Raw genomic sequence first — 19517 nt, 5'->3', positions numbered from 1 at the left:
CAGTGGCTTGGCTCATATATATATTTCACAATAACCTATGATTTGCTCATATTTAGATTGTCATGATGTACAAAACCAAACCCCCTGCCCCATTTTTTTACAATGGATCACAAGTTGAAATGGCAGGTTCTTTCGTTTCCATTATACTTCAGCAAAATTAGTGGATCAGTATTTGAGATAATGTATGTGAATGTCATCTATTCTTTTGAAAGATATCTGTTTTTGAAGCTCTAAAATGATTAAAACCTTGACGGTATTTGTTCCTTAGGAGTTCTACAGCTGGAGCTGCTCTGGAACGTGTTCTTGAACATCCCATTCAGCAGGGCTGATCCGTTGGGGCACCTCAGGACCAGCCGCCTGTCAGCTGCCTCGCGCACATGCCTCCCTCACACCAAGGTCCCGGCATGGAGGGAGACAGGCGTTGCCTGCAGCCAAGAAACCGCTCCGCCGGTGCCTTCAAGCAGTGCCACTTAGCCAGGAGATTGGACTACTTTCAAATGGGACTTGTTTTTCCTCCCGCCCTGTGTTGTCGGAAACCTCGTCCTTGTGGCAACCAGGGGTGGGGCGAGGGCTCACAAGCCCTGCCCTCAAAATTCAGAAAGGGGAAGGGATCCCTGGAACCAAAAGGTGAGGCTGCCAGGCCTCTAAAGTGATTCCCCAACCCAGAACCCTCCAGATGGATTCACAGCAGGAGGAAACCTATAGTAGTAACTATAAGTTAGCATTTATTTTGCAAATCAGAGGTATCTTTGATATCATAAGTATTCCCAGATTTATGCCTTCAACAAGATGCACACACATACATATATACATACACACACACTCTTGACAGGTACTTGCTGTGGACCTATCCATAAGAGGAGTCTGGCTGCTGACTATTCTTCTTCTTCTACAGCCATGCAGTAAAAGGGTTTGCAACCCTCTTGAATGCCACAAGATTTCACAGTGGAAGAGACCATTAGAAAAGAATTCAATAGGAGTAAATATGCTCAACAAGTTGATGAGAATCATCACATTAGCAATTTGTCCCGAAGTCTCCAAAAGATCATGCTTTGTAGAAAAATGTTGTCAGCCAAGAGATGAATTGCAACCTACTGTCTGATGGGACTTCACAGGGGTTACTCTCCATGCATTGTTACACAGTGAGTATCCCCTGTTCACTGTGGTCCATATTCCAAAGGCGGTAAAACTCTGCAAAGTCTACATAGGATTCAACGCGCCCATCTTCATCCGGCCTGAGAGAATGAGAAGGACGAGAACGGAAAAGGCCTCCATCTGAGCTTGAGCTGCTACTCTGGGTATGAGTGTTAGTAGACTGAAGAGTCACAGTAGGACTTTGACTGTAGGTAAAACCATGAAGTGAGGGGGGGGGAGAGAGAGAGAGAGAAAGAAAAGCAATCATTCATTCAATCTTCACAAATGACATAGCAAAGGTAATTTACAGTGGGGCCTCTCAAAGCTTGCCCCATCCCCAAGACCCCTCTGCACAATCACTTAACAACCATAACAGGGAAAACTGGGATTGTGATAATTGAGCAAGATGTCCCACTTAACTTGTTTGGAGACCCTAGGAAAGAAGTTTTAGATTCTGAAAGGTTTTTTAGATTTAACATTGTCACTGTCCTTGCTGACACAAGGTTATGTATCAATTTTTATCAGTTTTTAGCTGATGAAACACTCTGGACTCTTTTCATGTGTGTCACAACAAGCCAGGTTTTCCCTAATCCCATGCCTGTGACCTTCATTCCTTCCCCCCCCCCCCCATGCAGGATTAATTTCTCCCTTGTTCGTTTTGGCCACTTGTTCAAGCGTGTCTAAGCTTGTCTTTGGAATCTTCTCTTTTTCTTTTGTGTTAGCCATTTCTAGTTTTGTGTCACTGGAAAATTATGTAATATTCTCTCAATTCTTTGAGAGGTCAATTTGAGGTCATTAACAAAAATGTTGAACAGCACAGGGCTTGGAAGTTTACATTAAGCAGCATCTAGAAGAAGAAAAAAATGTAACAAATCCAGTATTCCATGGAGATCAGGAATAAAGGGTAATAGGGAATAAAACTTAACAGGGAACATTTACTTGGTAAGAGTGGGTGTGACTTCATCCAGCGTAGAGCTACTGTGGGCACCATTGACCATCTGACCTTGAGAAGGCATCACAAGTGATAAAGTCACACTGGTCTTGCTTGTGCTCTGAGCACTAGAGTATGGCACTGACACAGGATAGACACGACCACCTAGAGGTACAGAAATACATCATGAAAGAATAGGTAAATTGGGAAATGCCAGTAGCTTTGTTCTAAACCCTCCCCCCCTCCACACACACACACACACATTAAAAGCATGGCCCTTTAATTCAATGATGAATAGCTTATATTGTTAATTTAAAAAAATAGCATTATGGCTGCTTCATACTATCCTAATCCAAATCAAAATCTCACAAGTGTCAGGCCTGCAGCCATCTTTTCTTTTGGATCTTTGGCCTGCCACATGTTCTATTATTCTACTGTGCATTTTCTATTGTGGGAAAATAGGAGGGGGAGATTGATATGTAGCCATAACAAAATCCTTTCTAGAAAGAGGTGTCGTTGCACCTCTGTACCTCTCCACCGGACCAGAACTGGATGGGTAGAAGCTGCCAGCATGGCAGTGGAAGATTGGACCATGTGATGGACTTGTGGGTGTGGGGGCAAGATCTTGAACTTTCAACTGGCTGGGAAAACCGGGAAGCCTTCAGATTTGGGTTTTCCCAGATGTGCCAACATGACTCTCAATAAATTGGAACTCTGAAGAAAGCTTTGCCTCAGACTCTGATTTACTTTCAGATGCTATTTGGAACCCTGACAATAAGATGTTTATAATGTTGTATGTGTGCCTCTTTCCTTATATGCTTGTCTTTCACGTAACCAATGGAGTGGGAGTACAGGTCTAAATAAAATTAATTAATTAATTAATTAATTAATTAATTAAATAAATAAATAAATAAATAAATAAATAAATAAATAAATGAAAAGAGTAAGTTTCTACATTTAGGCAACAAAAACGAAATGCACAGGTATAGGTGGTACCTTGCTCAACAGTAGTAACTGTGAGAGGGATCTTGGAGTCCTAGTGGACAACCATTTAAATATGAGCCATATTTAAGTGTGCAGCAGCTGCCAAAAAAGCCAACACAGTTCTAGGCTGCATAAACAGAGGGATAGAATCAAGATCACGTGAAGTGTTAATACCACTTCATAATGCCTTGGTAAGGCCACACTTGGAATACTGCATTCAGTTTTGGTCACCACGATGTAGAAAAGATGTGGAGACTCTAGAAAGAGTGTAGAGAAGAGCAACAAAGATGATTAGGGGAGTGGATACTAAAACATATGAAGAATGGTTGCAGGAACTGGGTATGTCTAGTTTAATAGAAAGAAGGACTAGGGGAGACATGATAGCAGTGTTCCAATATCTCAGGGGTTGCCACAAAGAAGAGGGAGTCAAGCTATTCTCCAAAGCACCTGAGGGCAGGACAAGAAGCAATGGATGGAAACTAATCAAGAAGAGAAGCAACTTAGAACTGAGGAGAAATTTAGCAATAGCAATAGCAGTTAGACTTATATACCACTTCATTGGGCTTTCAGCCCTCTCTAAGCGGTTTTACAGAGTCAGCATATTGCCCCCAACAACAATCCGGGTCCTCATTTTACCCACCTCGGAAGGATGGAAGGCTGAGTCAACCCTGAGCCGGTGAGATTTGAACAGCCGAACTGCAGAATTGCAGTCAGCTGAAGTAGCCTGCAGTGCTGCATTTAACCACTGTACCACCTCGGCTCTATAACTGTCATTTCCTGACAGTTAGAACAATTAATCAGTGGAACAGCTTGCCTCCAGAAGTTGTGAATGCCCCAACACTGGAAGTCTTTAAGAAGATGTTGGATAGCCATTTGTCTGAAACGGTATAAGGTTTCCTGCCTAGGCAGGGGGCTGGACTAGAAGACCTCCAAAGTCCCTTCCAATTCTGCTATTGTATTGTATTATTGTATTATATTAAATCTGCTGCTGTCTTTTACATACAATTTCTGTCATGGAAATATTTAACTTTCCCATACCTTGTGTTGGAGTCAGTGTGGGCTGGCTCATCTCCCCCAGCGGGTATCCAAAATTTCTTACTAGGACTGTCATGTCTTCATGTCGAGAGCAGAATTTGGACCGTTCACCACCACTGGCATAGGTATCACAGTGAATACGCTTAACTCGATCTACAACTGCTTGAGCCACAGAATCCAATGAAGTTTGCTTCGCAAACTCTGTGGCAATCATGGCTGCAATTTCCTGGAAAAGGAAGTAGTTTACTGGCACTAAATGTGATTCATGGAAAGCCCTGAGGATGTTGCTCCCATCACTTAGGAATTACTTATTTGTGAGCAGCCACAATGCAGCTGCAGTTTAGACAATTGCGGGGGATCCTGCCCCAAAATAGGCACCAACCAGAACAAGTATCCTATGATCAAAACTCTGAGAATCAGATCATGGCTGGGCTCTTAAAGCGACATTACACGAAAGTTGTTCATGGCTAAACAGTTCCCAAAGATCTGGATAAACACTAGGATGACATCTCAGTAATCCATCTGAAGTGGACAGGTATAAAACCTAGTAAGCTTTCTGTCAGATTACTTGAAAGGACTGCACATTCTTCTTGCAAGTACGTTCGTAACAGTGGTGGGTTTCAAATTCTTTTAGAACCTCTTCTGTAGGTGTGGCCTGCTTTGTGGGAGTGGCTTGCCAGCCATGTGACTGAGTGGGAGTGGCTTGGCAGTCATGTGACTGGGTGGGCTTGGCCAACTTGTAAAATGTGGTGAAACTCACTTAACAACGCTCTTGCTTAGCAACCAAAATGTTGGCTCAGAAACTCTGGCATTTGAAGCACGCAAGTCTTAAAGCTGTCAAGTTACAAGACCCTTACACTCCTAACCCTTTAGAAAAAAAAGGGGGTTCAAACTTGACAGCTTTAAGACTTGTGGACTTCAACTCCCAGAATTCCTCCTCTCGCTCTTCATCTTGATGATGTGCAGACGGGCCGGGGGAGGGAGCTGGAACTGGTTCTAAACGGCACTGTAGATTTGTGGAACCACTTCTATAGAAGAGGTTAGAACTGGCAGGAACCCACCCCTGGTGCGTACATACAGAAAACCTTCCATCAGTGGTGATATGGACATGGTTTACTTGTATGTTGACCCATATATTTTCTCTTCCAATATAACTCTTTCATTTTTTAATATAATCTTATTGTAAGTTTTAAAAATAAGGAATAAAAATTAATATAAACTAAAAAATGATACATAAAACATAATCAAAAAGAAATCAAAGAAAACTAAAATGCAAAAAGAAAAAATGGTAGAAGAAAAATATAAAAAGCACTTCCAATCTTACAGCAGCTGTAAGTTTGATTGTAAATTTACTTCTTAAGCTACATAACAACTCTCTTCTTTCAATAATCTTTCCTATTTGATTGTCAAAACCATACGTCATACTTTTTTGGTTTTGTTTTACACAAAAAGGTCAGTAGGGAGTTTTCAGTCAACAATAAACGTAAATATTGTCTTCTCTAATCCCAATGTAGCCCTTACAAGATACCTACAAGGAGAGATTATTTTTTGACTCTTCCTTCCCAAGTACTGGAAATGGATGGAAGGAAGGAAGGAAATTTCTATAGGTTTTTGGGACAGATTTGAATGTCAAGTTATCTAAGTGGTCAAAAATTACTGCTTGTGTCTCTCTGGTGGAACTACTAGGGATGGAGAGAATATGATGCTTTTCCTGGGGATATAGGTCTGTATTCCTAAAAATACTCTTGTTAATTATTTCACTGGGTCTCAATTACATCATCATTTCTAAAAACATTTATTCAGGTTTGCATTTCATATGCTTTATATAAAAGCAACCATTTTTAAAGGAAACATTTAAACTATTGTTATTGTTCTATGTGCCTCAGACCAATATAAATATTTTGTTTCTACAAAAGGTGGACTCAGTGAGGTTTATACTTTTCAAATAGTTATTATTAAACTACAGAAGGCGGTGTAATATTGGAGTAGAAGATACACCTCTTATAAGTTATTGACTTTTTAAAGAAATTAAGTAAAAACATATTACAATCTATTTAGGATATCAAAAATATATACGTATATATGTACATATTTTTTCTTAATCAAGCATTTTTTAAAAACTGTGCAGCAATAATCCTTTAAACGTGATTTAAATAAAACAGAGAAGATGAATTATCACATTTACCATAAAATCAGTCAATTTTTCCTTTACATCTTTGACTTTGGGAAATTATCATTAAGTTATGTAATTCCTGGACATGATAGTTTTCCAGAAGAACATTAGAACAAATATTTATTGTATCCAATTTAAAGGGACTTTCCATATTTATTCAACTATAGTAAGTGACTATATTGGATGTGGAATACTTTTCTCTGGCAAGGACATTCAGTGAATTGTTGAACATATAATTTATAATTGTTTGATGAAATGGGAATTTTTAATTTCATACTTTCAGGGTTGTCATTGGCATTTATCCTAATTTTGTTTCCTATTTGGAATAAGAATTCAGCTCTTCTTTGGACTATCTGACAAGTACTATTTGTGCATACTATTTATATGAAAAATAACAGGCCACTTTTGAGCTATTAACCAATGAAAAGGCTGTACGGTGAAATAACTTCAGTTTAAAACTAGCATCTAATCCTGGGTGATCATGGTCTCTTACTACTGCTTCAAATCAATTCTGAAGAAATATTTTTAAAATGCAGATTCAAAAAAATGAATTTTATTTTTCTCCGAATGCTTACAAACAAATTGATAAAATTAAAACTATTATTTAATTCTAATGCAATCACAACTTCTGATATTCTATTATGGTTAAAAGGTTCTGGAATTAGTGTAGCATCTTAGGCAAGTAAGCCAGTAACCCTTCTTTCCCTGAAGGAATTTGATAGGGGTTGTTAGGGTTATTATGTAACTCCTGGAATAAGCAGCTTATCAGGTCCCAAGATAAACCAATAAACCAATGGTGGTTGCACTTTAGAATATGAAATCTGTTTCCTACATTCTAAATATAACATTAATAAAACACCAGTTTTTGCTCTGTATATACTGCATATCTTAGAATGTTCAGTTCTCTCTAAATTATTGGCCATGCATCTACAAGAATGGCTCATCTACAATGCTGCACCGTTATCCACAGATTATAAGCACTAAACTGAAACCTTTCAGTTTAGATCTGAAGACAATAATGTGGTGCAAAAGAACAGTTTTAATTGCTATGGAGTCACTACCTGATTGGCTTGTCCAGGTCCATGAGCAGCTTCTAGAGCTTTGTAGAGTCCTTCTGACATGAGCACAAGAAAGCCTGTGACGCCATCCAATGGGTGCCCACCATGGATTTCAGGCTCTGCTATGATTGGCTTAGATTTCGCAGCACTTCAAAGAAAAATCCCAATTAGTACTATATAATGCAATGAAAAAGAATTTTTCAATACGACAAAATCAAATATAGAAATAAATGTAAGATACAAACAAGCTTTACCTTACCTCAGAAATTCAATATCACTGTAGCCATATTTGACCTTATAATCTCCAATACGCCGAGTACTTTCTTGCCCACCTATGGTTCCTACTTGCTTTATTTTTGCTGCATCTAAACCTACCGGGGTATAAAATAAAAGCCTCATTGATTTAGGTACATGTACTAAGAGTTTACATTTGCATTCCAAGTCAGGGGACAGCAATGTCAGGTGGAAAATTGACTAGCCAATGAGGGAAGAGATCATGAACTTAAGAAGGAGAGACAGAGAACTGACTTTCAGCTTTAGTTAATTATTGGAAAGAAAGTGCAGACTCATATTCTAGACCAGTGATGGCGAACCTATGACACGCGTGTCAGTGCTGACACGCATAGCCATTTGGGGTGACACGCACAGGATTTCATGCGATTCATCCTCGGCTCCTGCACGGCCGCCGAGGATGAAAGAATCTGTGCTGGAGGAACGGGGGGGGGGGTCGTGTGATCTCCCTCACCCACACTCACTTACTGTATCGCCGCCGCCCCTTTCTGAGCGCAGGGGCTGCTGGTAAGGCGTGCGTGCCGTGCGCACACCCGTCATCAGCGCGGCGAGGGAGGACCCGCAAGAGAGGAGCGCGGGAACAGTGCGCGCCTCTCTCCAGTCAGGCCGGCACAGAGAGTCTACTTCTGGGACTGTCGGTTACGACCGCACCACACTTATCTCAGTTCACGGCAGGGCTGTGGAGTCTGCTGCTTCCAGCTCCACGTCCTCATCAACATGCCGCTCCGGCCCGCCCCCACTATGAATATTCATATTCTTCGCCCTCGCGTCACTAGGAATATTCATAGCAGGGGCGGGCTGGAGCAGCATGTTGATGAGGACGTGGAGCTGGAAGCAGCCGACTCCACAGCCCTGGTTCACGGCACCCCAAACAAGTTCAATAATATCAAGGGCAACATACGAAATCGACTGATGAACAAAGAAGTTACTAAGCAGGTATGTTAAATAATTTGTTTTTGGTTTATTAAATACAATTATATATTGCAATTATACATTTTTGTAGTTTAAACTATAAATTGTGCAAAATTATGTTTTTGTCGAAGTGACACACAACGCGAGTTATGCTCGATTTTTTGCCGATTTTTGACACACCACGCCAAAAAGGTTGCCCATCACTGTTCTAGACCAATGCTGTCAAAGTCCAGGCCCGCGGTTTGGATGCGTCACTTGCTGGCCACGCCCACGCCCCGTTTAGCGAAGGGGGGGAAGGCCCGATACATCACGTGATGCCGCTGTGATGACCTGAGTTAGACACCCCTGTTCTAGAAGCTGCTTCTTATCCTGGATGTTCTTACACCATCTAGTATCACTGCATTTACAAACTGATTAGTCAACCATTTTTTTCTGAAATCAGCTTTCATTGCCTTCATAAATTAAAACAACTACAAATCAGAGAACTCAGGAAAACTTTCATATACTTCAAAACACTTTAATCACATCTCAATTCATTTCATACAGCAATGTAACTTAAATCAAAATATTTATAGATTAATTTTCTTCAGATTTATCATTTTTCTACCCCACTGTAAGAACTGTTCATTGAATTGATTACTCCAAAGGAAAAATTGAGAGCTTTCTAAGAAATCTTAGTTTGAGATGTAAATAAAATTTAGAATAATTTAGACTCAAGCCAGTTTTGAGGGGAACAGAACATTGAAATTTCCCAATATAATTTATGAGATTTATTTCCAACACCTAACTTTTCAGCCACCATACTGTTCCGTTAAATAATTCCAACAACTTCTTTGTGAATTTTTTAAAATCTGAATTACTAATGCTGAAATTAGCTAAAATCTAGGAGTACCAGCAGGCTGCCAGGACGGGGAATAGCAAAGCAATATAGCACAACATAAAAACCTATATGCTTCCTAACAAGCAGAAGAAGATGGGATAATGTTCTCTAATCTTGGGATAATCATCATTTTGAATTAATTTTCTTACTTAGAAAGCAAACATAGATGAAAAAACAACATTTGGGCGAGCTCAAAGCATCTTTTTGGTACATAGCAAGCCATAGCAAACCCTCCTGAATACAACAGAAAGCCATTTAATTAACCTGGGTTTGATTCCTAGTGGCTGCATAGATAACAGCTCACCTATTGAAGGCAACTAGATTCTTTGGTGAATGTTTTTCTGTGCCACGTATAACACATATTGGAACAAATTTAAATGTTTGGCTTATGTGTTTGGTTTAACTATTCATTCTCCGTAACTGGGAATACTGCAGCTGAGACTAAATGAAATATTAGTTTTGCAACCTGATATTCAGATATTCAATTATGTATTTCCTATAGTGGGAAGGAGAGAGATTACTACCTTCACCTGTTCAATTGGGCATGCTTTAGCTTGACACTGCTAACCAGAGAACCCATCAATAAACAGTGGTACTCTGTAGGGAAACAAAACAAAAAAGAAAAACCTCAGCAAAAAAATATCTTATTTTGGAATCTCTTCCTCCTACTGCAGGGAAGTAATCTGGGATCTACCGTATTTTTCAGAGTATAAGACGCACCGGAGTATAAGATGCACCAAGCTTTTGAAGAGGCAAATAAAAAAAAGTTTTTGCACTCTTGCAAACCTCCCCAAAACAGCCCATTTTTCATGAAAATGGGCCTGTCTTTTTCTCAAAAAAAAAAAAAAAAAAAAGAGGCATGAATAGCCTTTAGGGGGCTTGCAGAGTGCTCCTGGGGAGGGGGGGGGCAAAAATGAGCAAAAGATGGCCCTGTTTTTTGTAAAAAAAAGGGGGGGCATGGATAGCCTTTAGGAAGCTTATCCAGTCCTGAGGGCGGGGGTGGTGGTGTAAAATTGAGTAAAAAATGGACCGTTTTTTGCTCATTTCTGCCCTCCCCAGCCCCCCGGAGCTCTCTAAAAGCTTCCTAGAGGCACGGCCATTTTGGTGAAGGGGCGGGGTTTTGGGAGGCAAACAAATGCTGTATTCAGTGTATAAGACGCATCCAGATTTTCAGCCTGTTTTTTGAGGGAACAGGGCGCGTCTTATACTCCGAAAAATACGGTACTTAAAAAATTCACAATACTTTTTTGATAGTATAAACACTGATATTAAACTACTCCATAAGAACCCTGATATATTTTGTTTTATCCAAGCTTGCTTCAAATTAAAATGCTAATTCTTTAGGGTGGTGGGGGATTTTAAAGCATTCTTCTAGAATTTTTTTCTTCCATGGCTTTGCCTACTTCTGCATCATAGCTTCAGCTAACTGCTTGTGTGGTTATTTTTAATTAGTTAAGAATAAAAGACTTGCATATGATTCTGGGTTGCTAGGCATTTAAAGGCTCACCTACTAATGTTCCCAATGATAACTCATAGTTTTCAAGAGAGTTCCACTAATCCAATGTACTATATCCATGATTTATTTCTTCCCACTTTGTTAAGCATACTAATTTTAACTACTTCATCATATATTCACCTCACATTGCCAAATTATATGAAGTCAGCCTTTATTTGATCCAAGACTGGTTGACTTGATTTTGTTGTGTTATTCCAGGGAAACATTTCTTACCCAGTTGTGAAAAGCGGAATAATTCATCTTCATTCTCAGTAGTGTGATCCATATTGAGTTGTGTCACTTGCAATCCATCCATAGTAGATTTGCACAAAAGTGCACGATTTGTTCCTGTAGAGAGAGAATGTACAATGCAAAGCCAGAAACTGTAACTGACCACTACCGTCCTATGATCAATAATGTTTTTGTTTCATGCTACAATTCCAAGCTATTTCACAGAGCTATTTTTTTTTTGTGGTCTTTTGACAAGTCAGAGAAGCATGTTCCTTGGAGAAATATATTGTCATCCAACCAACCAACTCTCATCACTTAATGCTGGACTCAGAAAGTGCCAAGTCGAAAGAGCGCAGAAGAGGAACACACCTACATTAGCGATATAAAGTTTGTTGTTAGGAATCACTGCCACAATGGCCATGGCTCCTCCAGAGATTTCCTTTTCTACAGACTTCAACCTCTCCAAAATTTTCTGGTACTGAGGAGGCAGCTGGTGATGGGGAACTCCCTAGAAGACAAAGCCATAACTAAGCTTATCAGCAATAAACTTTGGTAATCTTCTATGTAAGAAAAGAATTGCTCTGTTTATATTTTACTTTACCTACGTACATATATATATATATATATATATATATATATATATATATATATATATATATATATATATATATATATATATATATATATATATATATATATATATATCTGTCAAGTAAGGAAAACACAACATGCATTTGACAAAAATGACTCCAATCCACAAAGTTTATGTCATAACAAATGGGCTGGTCTTCTAAAATCCTAGCACATTTTTAATCTAAAAAGAATAATCACATAACAGCATTTGACAGGATCAAAACAACTTACCAAACAACAAAGGCATTCAATTGTTTTTAGCTAACCATCTCTATACTGGGTCAGGATTGTTAAAACATTTCCCTTTCCAAATACCGTATTTTCACGACCATAAGCCGCACCAGATTGTAAGCCGCAGTATCAGTTAATGTTAATTTTTTAAACTTTTTTCACATATAAAACGCACCGGGTTATAAGCTGCGCTCAGAGACCCGGCTCCCCTTGGTTCCTCATCGAATCACGTGCGCAGGTTGCAACTGGAACTCCGTCTGCCCGAGTTGGGGCATTTTCTGGCTTGGGACGCTCCGGCGGCTTCTTCGGGAGGCAGCCCGCCGGCTTCGGCGAAGGCTGGGACGGAGAGCGCGGCGACCGTGGAGCATGTGCAAAGTACTTTCGCCTCCACGCCGGCCCCCCTCACCGCGCGCCGGCCTTCGGGGATGAAGGGGCAGGACTTCCCGGGCGGAAGGCATGCCTGGCTCTGCGGCTCCAGCCCCGGCACCTTTCGGCCGAGCCTCTCCCGCCAGGCGGCCGCCTTCCTCCGCTGAGCGGCCCCGCGCAGCCACGCCACCCCGGGAGATTGCCAGCGCGGGGGCCTGGGGCGCCGCGGTCAGGTCGCTCTGTCCTCTCCGCCTCCCGCGCCTTGCCCGCCGCCCGCCCGCCCAGGATGCTGACCTACTGCCATGCCCCGCGCCCGCCACTGGCCCACTCCTGCACCTCCGCTGCCGCCGCCGCCGCCCTGCTCGGAGTCCTCTGGCTGCACGCCTGCTGCGGCATGCCCCATGTCATCTGCATCGGTGAGCCAGGCGGGGGGGGATGGGGGCTGGCAGGGCACCCGGGTTGCGGTCCCCGAGGCGGGCGGGTGGGCGCACGTGGCAGGCATCGGCTAGCGGGACATTTCTGGCGCGGGAGGCTTCGGGCTCCGCTGCTCTCCCGGCTCTTGCCCGGCCGGCGTGGTGTGCTGGGAAGACTGGCGCCGCACCGGCCACCTGCGCGCCCTTGACCGGCAGCGCAGAGCCGGCTGGGGCGCGGAGCGGAGTTAGGCAGGGCGACTGCCGGGGCGGATGGGGTGCTCGGCACCGGCAAATCCTGAAGGGCTGCGCCGGTCTGCCATCCCTTCTTGCGGCGGCGGGGGTGACGGAACAGCCCAGTCTATAGGGGCTGGGAGCTGGGTGGCTCTCTGCTCCGACTCAGAAAGTAGCGAGGTTGAAGGGAGAGACCCGAGGGACGTGTGCATGCTTGCGAGCTTCAAGTTTGAGCGTCGGGAGGGAGAGATTTTCGATCTTTTTTCACACATAAAGCGCACCGGGTTATAAGCCGCACTGCCGGTTTTTGATCAAATTTTAGGATTTTCAGTGCGGCTTATAGTCGTGAAAATACGGTACTTGTGCTTTGCACGAAACAGAATTTCCAATTAATGTAGTAGTTATAAACATAGGACATTAAAAGACTTTGTGTGTGTGTGTGTCTTTGAGTAAGTGTTGACTCCTGGTGACTCCCGGGCAAGTCCTTGCAGTTGTCTTGACAAGATTTTGCAAGTAATTTGCCACTGCTTCCTTTTTAGGGTTGGGAGAGAGTTGATTCAAGATCACCCAGTTTGCTTCATGTCTAAGGCAGTATTAAAACTCACAATCTTCTAGCCTGGCGCTTTAACCACTACACCGAAGTACCTCTCAAAGGACTGCATTATTTCTTAATTATTTAACAGACTACACGGGCCCAGTTTTGTGCATACAGTATTTATATTCTATTATTGCAGCTCCTACTCATATAGCACTCATCTACCCACATTCTAAAATAACACATAAGCAATTAGGGCTTCAAAAAATAAAATGTGAAGTCAACATTCCTGGAATTGCCTAGTAAGATATAGAGTTACCTCTGGTAACTGGGCTTGGAGGCTGGCCTTCTCTGCCAATGCATCATCAATGGACTCAAAGAAACTTCGTTCCACCACATCAAAGGCCTGAGAAAGTATCAGGAATAGATTAATAGAAACAGCCTATTAGATCCCTAAATATTTGTAGTCAGCTATATAGAAATGATCAGATGATTCTTTCTTCCAAATATTATATCATTTTCTAGGAATTCCCTAAATGTGCCCATGCTGGTATGTTCATACCAATATCTGTGGGAATACATGTAACATCTTTTTTGTTTGTGCCAAAACATCCCACTACTTTCATCAGGACAGTTTCATACCACTCTTATTTTCTCTTCCACTGGACAAACAGGCTGAAATGTCTAATTGACAGTATAAATGAATAAAATAAGCAGATAAAGAAAATAGTAGGAAAAAAATACTACAAGGTTTGAGGGTTGGCTTCAGGGATTCAAAACCGTGAACTTGTGTAATGTTTTCAACTCATTTAATTGTATTCTCTTTATCTGGTTTTAGGAGTTATATGAAAAACAGATTACATTTGAAGTTATATCTTTGCAGAGATATTGAAAATTCAAAAAGGTTCACAAACATTTAAGCACCACTGTAGCATTTCGGTTAATTGTTCAAGCTGCAGTCTTTAGTTTAAACTTTTGAGAGTATGTTTGCTTTCTGACAAAAGGTACAAGGTGAACAGGAAGAGGGACTTGCCAATCCTGAAGTGTCAATTATTAAATTAAGTGTTCTCCAGAAGCTGTATTAAAGGCAGCCTTTAAAAGCATATCCATTTTCTCGGATTTTCTAAAGCCACAAATTATTATTTTTTATCAAACCCTTTAGAATATTTGTGAGTTTTGCCATAAATTTCTTTTTAAACTAAGTTTGCATTTTTAACATATCAAGAGATAGAAATGGGGCATCGATGTTTACTAAAATCTTTGTGACTTTACTAAATGGTACTTGGCTTTATTTTAATAACTTTTAAATTTTAAGAAACTTTCTATTCTACTACTACTATTTTCAAATTCTTAGCATAGTATCATACAATAATGATTCCCGCTACATGAAAATAATACTGAACTTTTGTGTAGTTTTAATTTAAAGATGCACCCTAGAAAAGAAGAGCATGGTTTTTCTAGAGAGAGACAGCCACCAAAGGATTTCATTGGCTAACTTGAGATTATTTCCTGAAGGTTTTAATTTATCAGTGTTTCCACAATTGGCAATTTATTTCATCATTTATGAAATGAGAACTGAGTATAAACCCTTAACAATTGTGTTGGAAAGTGACAAGTATGTCTGTTAAGAGCCCAGCAATTACTTTTATATTCATTCATTCTCTCTCTCTCTCTCTCTCTCTCACACACACACACACACACACACACACATAATATTATGTATCTTCTATATTATATTTGTATAGCAAAAACATTTTTTATTTCCTTACTTAGCATCATGAGCATCAAAATCCAATATAACTTCAATGAAGCCCAAATATTTGGGCTTCATTGAAGCTATATTGGACTTTGACGCTAAGTCTCATGAATATATAAATTTGTGGAATAATTAAAAAATAGTTGAGATGTTCTATTAGAAAACATGGAAAAATCCTGGAATAATTATTTAAATCAAGGATTTTTAATAATTACAGATAATATTTTTCTTTGCTAACACACATCAGTAGCAAGATATTCAACTTAGCATGTTTTGATTTTTCAGTATGGATCAGACGGCAGATTCAGAGAAATCTCAGTCTCATTTTTATACTGTCGGTTATTGAAATTAAACCAGGTCCACATCACAAATTGAAAAATGGAAGTTGAATTTATTGATATTTCTAAGTTATATGGAATAGAGTTGCATACTTAGTAATGGATTATCAATGGGTCTAAATGTTTAAATATTACTTCTTTAAATTTTAATTTGAAATCAAACCTTCAAAAAAACTTATTCCAAGCACACTGAAGTCCTCAGAGTACGTATCAGAAAGCATAGAAAATAGATTGATGGTATTACAGAAAAATTGAGTGTATATTAATTCAAATGATTTATATCTGGTTTTGGAAGAATACAATTTCATAATTTGTTGGATATTATTTTCTTCCTAGTCTTCTATTTTTCATTTACAAATTCCAATACAATTATACATAAAGAGGAAGGTTCTATTACCTGTAACAGGATTTTGCGCACTTCTGCCTCATCCTGCTCTGCATTCAGCTGGCCCAGTAGGAGTTCTGCAGAAAGCCTCTCTCCCACAAAGTTTGTGATTCGGTTACCATCATAACCATTAAAGACTCCATAGAGGTAGCAATTATTCTCACTTCTGTCAAAATGAGTCAGGATAGGTAAGCAGTGCTCTTTCTTATGTAAGCAGAGTAACAGCCAGAGAAAACCAAATGAAAGAATGTCAAAATTGTACCCTTGTTCCAGGGGTGTCAAACTCAAGGCCCGCAGGCCGGATCCAGCCCGTGGAGTACTTTGATGTGGCCCACAGCGCTGCCCTGGAAACAGCAAATGACAGGCCTGCAGTGCTTCTGCCGGCGAAAACAGAGCCCGAGAGGGTCGGCTGCAGCCATCCCAAGCTCCGTTTTTGCTGGCAGAGGGCTGCAGGAAGCCATTGCAGCCAAAAACAGAGCTCAGGAGCCTGTCTTCATTGGCAGAGTGGTTGGGCCATCATAGGTGCCCTCGACACAAGTGATATTGAGCTGGCCATGCCCACCCCAGCCCCCAGGGGTTAAACACAACCCTGATGCAGCCCTCAATGAAATCGAGTTTGACACCCCCTGCCTTGCTCAATTGAACAATTCCATTCAAATCTGTGGCTACTTACCTGAATTTCAACCAGTTATCCTCTAAGGGATGAATTTCAGTGCTCTTTCCATCAGTAGTGTAGGAACGATTAGAAGCTGAACCGACACCAGAGAGCTGACATAGCGGCAAGTCATCTGTCCAGCTTGAAAGCTGCTCCTAAATATTTACAAGAAAAAAAGCTCCATTTCTCAATAAAAGCAAATGGAATAAATGGCATTCTAATCAGATTGCCTTATCAGAGTGCTAGCAGTTAAGACACTTAAGATCCTTTTCGTACTTACACATATCTTGCCACCTCAACCATATTTTCTCTGCTACTGCATCACTCTTACTTACTGCCTGCTTCTTGAAACCTAGCTCCAGATATTAAATGCCCATATATGCATACTCTATACTACCGTCTGAATATACATAACCTGTCCTGTAAAACTAGTAAGAGGCATACATTTTAGTTGCCATCATTTAATTATTTTTCTATGTGTAGTTCAGACAATAATACTCCTCTTGCACTTCTAAAAGTTATCCTCCAGAAAGCCACAACTCTTCTCCCTCAGTATATACATGGATTGCAGAGGTGATCCAAGATTTCGTCCCCTCCCGAATGATGAATGAATGTTGCTTTTATTTTTAATTACGTACTGTTTTTATATGTCATTGTGTGTACTCCCTTCCCTATATGTTGTAAGCCGCCCTGAGTCCCCTCAGGGAAAAGGGCGGCCTATAAATAAATTTATCTACATCTACATCTTTGTCTATCCACAACAGAACTGTAAGATGTTCATTTAGAATAATCTTCCCTAGAAACGCTGCCTAAGTATTTATAAAGTAGTTCCTTTTTTAATATGGGTCTAAGGGCAAGAGTGCAAATAGTGCAGGTTGGAAGCTGCAAGCTAACTGAAATCTGCAAAATAGATCCTGATAGGCGCTACTCATGACTAATGCTGAATTGAGCTTGGCTATATTGTATACAGATGCCAGAGCCAGAAATATAATTATCTTGCTACATTATTAATATCATAAGAGTACCAAAAGCTGTTTTATTATCAGTGTTTTTCCTTTACTCTTTATACTGAGAAAATTGGATTGTAGGATAATATGTTAATGCACAAAGTACATGAATAGTGCAAGTGGAATATCTTACTGATATGTTGCATCTTATAAAAGCAACCATGTTTTGATTTCACTTAATTTCTTTCTCTGGTAAATACAATACGTATATATTCCTGGGGACAGTTGGAGTGGAAAAGTTTTTCGTTTTCATGCGTATTTGGTGAAAATTATGAGCATGAAGTTACTCCAATTCGGTTAGTTTCTAATTTACAGTTTATTGCCAACTGTACCCGGAAGAAAAAAAGGGCGGGGAGACAGAGCACTTTCTCATCCGATAACTGCAGGTAATAAAGGATGTCTGCTTTCATTCAAAAGTTTGGGAGACAAGTTAGGATCTAGCCCCAAACCTGCACTTTTTTTCAAGAGGCAACTGAACTTTCTGATTTTTCTTTCAAGATGTTTTGCTTCTCATCCAAGAAGCTTCTTCAGCGGGAATGGAAGGATTTACAGTCCTACAGAAAGCTGGCCATTTGCATGCTTTTGGTCATTAAGGAGGTTTATCTGTGTCATCGGGTCACCTGAGTGGTGCAAATGGGTGTGGATGTGGAGCCTTCTTGGAACTGTTGAAAGGACTATGTTGTAGGAAGATGATGTCGTATCCCCTTCCCCCTCTGTTGAGAGAAGGCTGTTCTATTTTGATTTTGTCCAGTTGTCTCTTGAAAAAAAAAGCACCTTTGGGACAACCATGACCTGAATGACTGAGAATCTCCGCAGACTTTTAGGATATACCCTATTTACACGCCCAACATTTTGCAGCTTACGAGAATGGGGCGCACCCGCCTTTGGCAACGGTGCCTCTTCTGGCTGTGTGGGTGCAACGCCTATTCTTCCAAATCAGCCCCAGCCTACCGCGGGAGATTATCTTGGCGCATAGAAAACTACGCATCCCAAAATGCGTCATTAAAGGGGAACCTCTCTATGCCTTTGGCTCCGATTACTTCAACGGCTGGAAGGGAGCACCCCGTGCACCTCTGCCTGCACGCCCATCCCTTCCGTTATCGTTGCAGGAAAGCATCCCTCCGTGCGGTGGGCAAGGCAGGGGGAAGAGATGCCCGCGAGCCACCCGACTCTTCCCTGAAATCCGGGAGTGGTATTTTCCTCCGTCCGTACTCTCCCCTACCCCCGCCCGCCGCACCCCTCCCGTGATCCCATAGAAAAAGCGGAGCTGCTCACACTCTGCAAATGACTCCTCCTCACTGCCGCCATCTTTACGCAGAAGCAATACCCTCCTGGCCTCCTCCCACCCATCGGCGGGCAAGAGAGGTAGGATCGGGCTGCAGGATGGCCATCGGATGTACTGGTTTCCCTCGGTCGACAGCGCCCTCGAGAGGACGGGAGGAAGTATTGGGGCTCGTTGCTTTTGCTCTTCTGCATTTTGTCTTGCTGTATTTTGCAGATAAAACAGGAGGAGCGACGCGGACATCAGCACCAACTGGCAGATCATATATTTCTAAACCTTGAAGCGGAGTATTTGATCAGCAACTGCTGTATATTGTACACTTTCACAGAATTGGGGGCTTTTAAGTCTGCGAATCCACATCTTAGATCATCTGAGAAATTTCAGTAGCCTGCAAAATATTTTGTGATAATTGCATGTTTCCTTTGGTGCCTTCTTCTCTTACCGCAATTTTGCTTAAGTTTTAAGTTTACCACTCATTTTCAAAGTGGCACCAATTTGTAACCTAGGGTTTTAAGGTCCTGGCTTTAGTCTAGAGATTGATTCCACATGCCTTTTACCCTA

At 41.1% G+C, this 19517-nt stretch overlaps 1 protein-coding gene across 1 annotated transcript; it reads right to left on the bottom strand.

The window, feature by feature from the left end:
• Positions 1–702: 702 nt before the first annotated feature.
• Positions 703–19091, bottom strand: TAB1 (TGF-beta activated kinase 1 (MAP3K7) binding protein 1). The gene is made up of 11 exons (XM_087723200.1): positions 18950–19091; positions 16686–16822; positions 16025–16178; positions 13853–13939; positions 11494–11632; positions 11128–11241; positions 7575–7686; positions 7319–7463; positions 4088–4310; positions 2074–2230; positions 703–1340 (listed from the first exon to the last, which is right to left on the bottom strand). Exons 1-11 carry the CDS (start codon positions 19022–19024, stop codon positions 1136–1138), a joined length of 1548 nt encoding a protein of 515 aa, XP_087579326.1. The 5' UTR covers positions 19025–19091; the 3' UTR covers positions 703–1135.
• Positions 19092–19517: the final 426 nt, after the last annotated feature.

This window comes from Thamnophis sirtalis, unplaced genomic scaffold (assembly GCF_051295495.1).
Source record: "Thamnophis sirtalis isolate CommonGarterSnake01/CBP01778 unplaced genomic scaffold, rThaSir2_p1.2 scaffold_9, whole genome shotgun sequence".
In the NCBI taxonomy this organism is placed as follows: domain Eukaryota; kingdom Metazoa; phylum Chordata; class Lepidosauria; order Squamata; family Natricidae; genus Thamnophis; species Thamnophis sirtalis.
Note: the sequence above shows the minus strand (reverse complement) of the source record. Positions and strands in the feature narration are given on the sequence as shown.

Excerpts from the sequence above, each read along its gene's own strand:
- TAB1 (XM_087723200.1), bottom strand. The coding sequence starts at position 19,024 with ATGGGTGGGAGGAGGCCAGGAGGGTATTGCTTCTGCGTAAAGATGGCG. Across the intron at positions 16,179-16,685 it reads GATAACTGGTTGAAATTCAG|AAGTGAGAATAATTGCTACC; the intron begins GTAAGTAGCCAC and ends TCATTTTGACAG. Across the intron at positions 4,311-7,318 it reads GACCTGGACAAGCCAATCAG|GAAATTGCAGCCATGATTGC; the intron begins GTAGTGACTCCA and ends TTCCTTTTCCAG.